We start from the raw sequence: 2,975 nt of genomic DNA on the forward strand, positions 1-2,975 counted from the left end.
GGTTCTTTAGGTTACACAATCTTTCATGTACACTATGTAACATGCCCATCAAGTGGTAGGTATAGGACTTGTAGAATCCTCCCTTCATTTTTGTCTTTTTGGCCTTTGGTGGGTAATTCTCAAATATGGTGTGAAAAGCAAAAACAAAGAGCGACCTTTTAACACTTCATTTTACTAAGGTGTAAAATAGCAACTTAGATGTGAAAGGGATGAGAAGTGGATATAGAGAACTTACCTATTGGATATTTGGCAAGTTTTATCACATTGGTATTTGAGGCCTCAACAATGGGCGTTTTTTGAGTATGTTCAAAATGGTCCAAATGACAAGATGGAGATATTGTTCCTATTTTTACAATATTGGGGACTGCAACAGAATTGAAAAATGTGTAATGTTTTCATGTTTGATAGTAGATATGGTGTGAAAGCCTATATAAAGAAATTGAAAGGGATCCTTATGTTGAATCTATGGATGTTAGAGAATGTGGGGATCATTTCCTCAAGTGCATATTAAAGTTTTCTAATAGCTTTATTGGATGTCTCTCTCTCTACATATTTAGGTAGATGGTACTAAGAAGTTGGTAACAATTGGGTTTTACATACAATTAATATAATTGTGTGCTTTAGCCAAAAAAGAAAGAGGGGGTTTTTTGGCCACCAAATTTTCCTATGGATTCACTTCCCTTCTCCTTTCTTGGATGTATGCCCTTCCTCCTTAGGCTCCTTTGCTAAGCTTAATGAGATTTGGGGTACGATTTAGTTCATTCACCAATCGAACAATAGATTCAAGCACATTGGAGTTTAGCATGCCCCATAAATTATTAGTACTTGCATGACACCATCTGATTAAATAGTCTCTAGACCAGTCATAGAGTGGGTGAAGGTTGAAAAATAGGGAAAGAATTCACTCCCAAATTGAGGAGAAATGTTTAGCTCTATTTGCTATAGAGAAGGCTTTGCTCATGTCAACAAAGTGTAGGCTCCAAAGGTTGATGTAATATGGAGCCTTTAATGTGTCATACATTTTATGGTAAAAACTTGCTTGTCATTAATGCTAGACAAATTCAATGTAATCAGAAAAATAACCAAAAGTTTCAGGTTTGGAACCTAGGTGAAGATTGTTTAATATAACTTTTGATCCCATGTTCAATAACACCATGGTGGTGCTATTACATTCTCTTGGTGTGCAATCTAGAGTCTCTTTATATTGTGGTGGTAACTAGAGGGGCAACACTTTCGGCATCTGACATGTGTACCAAGTGTCGAGTACCGAGAATGGATTTACCATGGAAATGTCAAGATATCAAGCATTCTCGAGGCAGCAGCTACCAGAATGATGAGATAATGAAAGTGATCCAAATCCACATTGTGTAGGGTCATGGGTAGTTATGATTGTTGATTGAATTTAGGTGACACCCAACCCTAGGATTTTGTAGTAATGAATTATTGTGTAGCAACAAGAAGCATCCTGTTTAGTTTGGATTGGTTCGGGGAAATGTCGGAGACCCATTGAATGCATGTAGTCGGTCCGGGGCCGATCGGATCAGTCGACCAGGATTGTATCAAACAAAGCAAAGGTCTTTCTTATACCATGAATTCTTTCTTCAAGGGGAGAGCTTGGTTGGATAGAGGAGGGGTTGTGGAGAGGAAAGGAGGATGTGGTTTTGCAGGAGGCGGCGGAGATGGCGGGATCGACAAGGCAGGCGGAGAGGGCCATGGTAACCCGAGTAGCCGAACATTAGGGCAGAGTGTTGCAGGAGATCGGCAAGGATCGGATGCCCTAGCATGGAGGCATGGATGAACACCAGTTGGATACTGAGATCATGATGAGAGTGAGGAACATCACCATAACCATAACCATCACCATCACCATCACTACCATAGTTACCATGGCTACCCTTACTACTGGTTCTGCAGGCATCATCATCATCACCACTGCATGAGCTATGGACACCACCACCACCATCATCATCACCAAATTCGTCCATGAGTAAGACAGGCACATAGCCTTGAGGGGCTTTTCTTGGATCCTCCAGCTTCAGCTCTTCCATGACTAGTGGTGCATAACTGTGATCCCATTGTGCCGCCCCACCATAGCCACATGTGGTGCCATGGGACATGGCCGGCTTAGAATGTGGAGATCTACTACTACTACTACTACTACTACTACTACTACTAGGTTTGCCCAAGCGATGCAAAAGAGAAGAAAGAAGCTTCCTCGAGGTCTTATGCAGGCAGCCTTTCTTCTTCGTCGTCTTCATCAACGCCATCATCAGCATCGTGGTCATCATCATTATCTTTGCATCCATAATCTCGTTGTATCTAATTTTCTCTGAGAACTATTACACTTTCATTTCAATCCTTGTTTCTCTCTGTATATATATGTATATATATATATATATATGTCTGTCTGTCTACATATGCATATTACCGACTGGTTTACCTATTCAAAACCAAACCTATTCAAAAAGCAAAATTGCCTTTCTCTCTTTCCATAGTCAAAAACAAAGACCTTTTCAACTCGACTCATACAAACATGCATACATACATTAACATACATTACATACATACATACATAACATTCATTCAATACATTATTACATTACATACATACATAACATTCAGTCAATACAACATGCAGACATGCATGCATGCACACATACGTACATGGTATTCATTGCCTACAATGGTATGTCCTCATGGTGATTACATCTATGCTTTCAATGCTTAGTTGATCTCTACTGCATAGTATTATAATTTATCATCATTGTCATCCAATAGGAAAATAACAAAGCTATGATGTGTATCCAGACATAGGTACATGGTATTCATTGGCTATAATGGTATGTCCCCATGGTGATTACATAAATGCTTTCAATGCTTAGTTGATCTCTACTCCATAATATTATAATTTATCATCATTGTCATCCAATAGGAAAATAACAAACCTATGATGTGTATCCGCATCTGGGAACAAT

General features: G+C 39.2%; 1 protein-coding gene across 1 annotated transcript; it reads right to left on the reverse strand.

The window, feature by feature from the left end:
- Positions 1-997: 997 nt before the first annotated feature.
- On the reverse strand, positions 998-2,332 carry LOC147854035 (uncharacterized). The gene has a single exon (XM_087332356.1). The coding sequence runs from the start codon at positions 2,304-2,306 to the stop codon at positions 1,602-1,604; it is 705 nt and encodes a 234-aa protein (XP_087188482.1). The 5' UTR covers positions 2,307-2,332; the 3' UTR covers positions 998-1,601.
- Positions 2,333-2,975: the final 643 nt, after the last annotated feature.

The sequence above is a fragment of the Azolla caroliniana genome, unplaced genomic scaffold, assembly GCF_043228905.1.
Source record: "Azolla caroliniana isolate FFs.n. ecotype wild unplaced genomic scaffold, voAzoCaro1.0.p SCAF_16, whole genome shotgun sequence".
NCBI classification, from domain to species: Eukaryota; Viridiplantae; Streptophyta; class Polypodiopsida; order Salviniales; family Salviniaceae; genus Azolla; species Azolla caroliniana.

Excerpts from the sequence above, each read along its gene's own strand:
- LOC147854035 (XM_087332356.1), bottom strand. The coding sequence starts at position 2,306 with ATGGATGCAAAGATAATGATGATGACCACGATGCTGATGATGGCGTTG.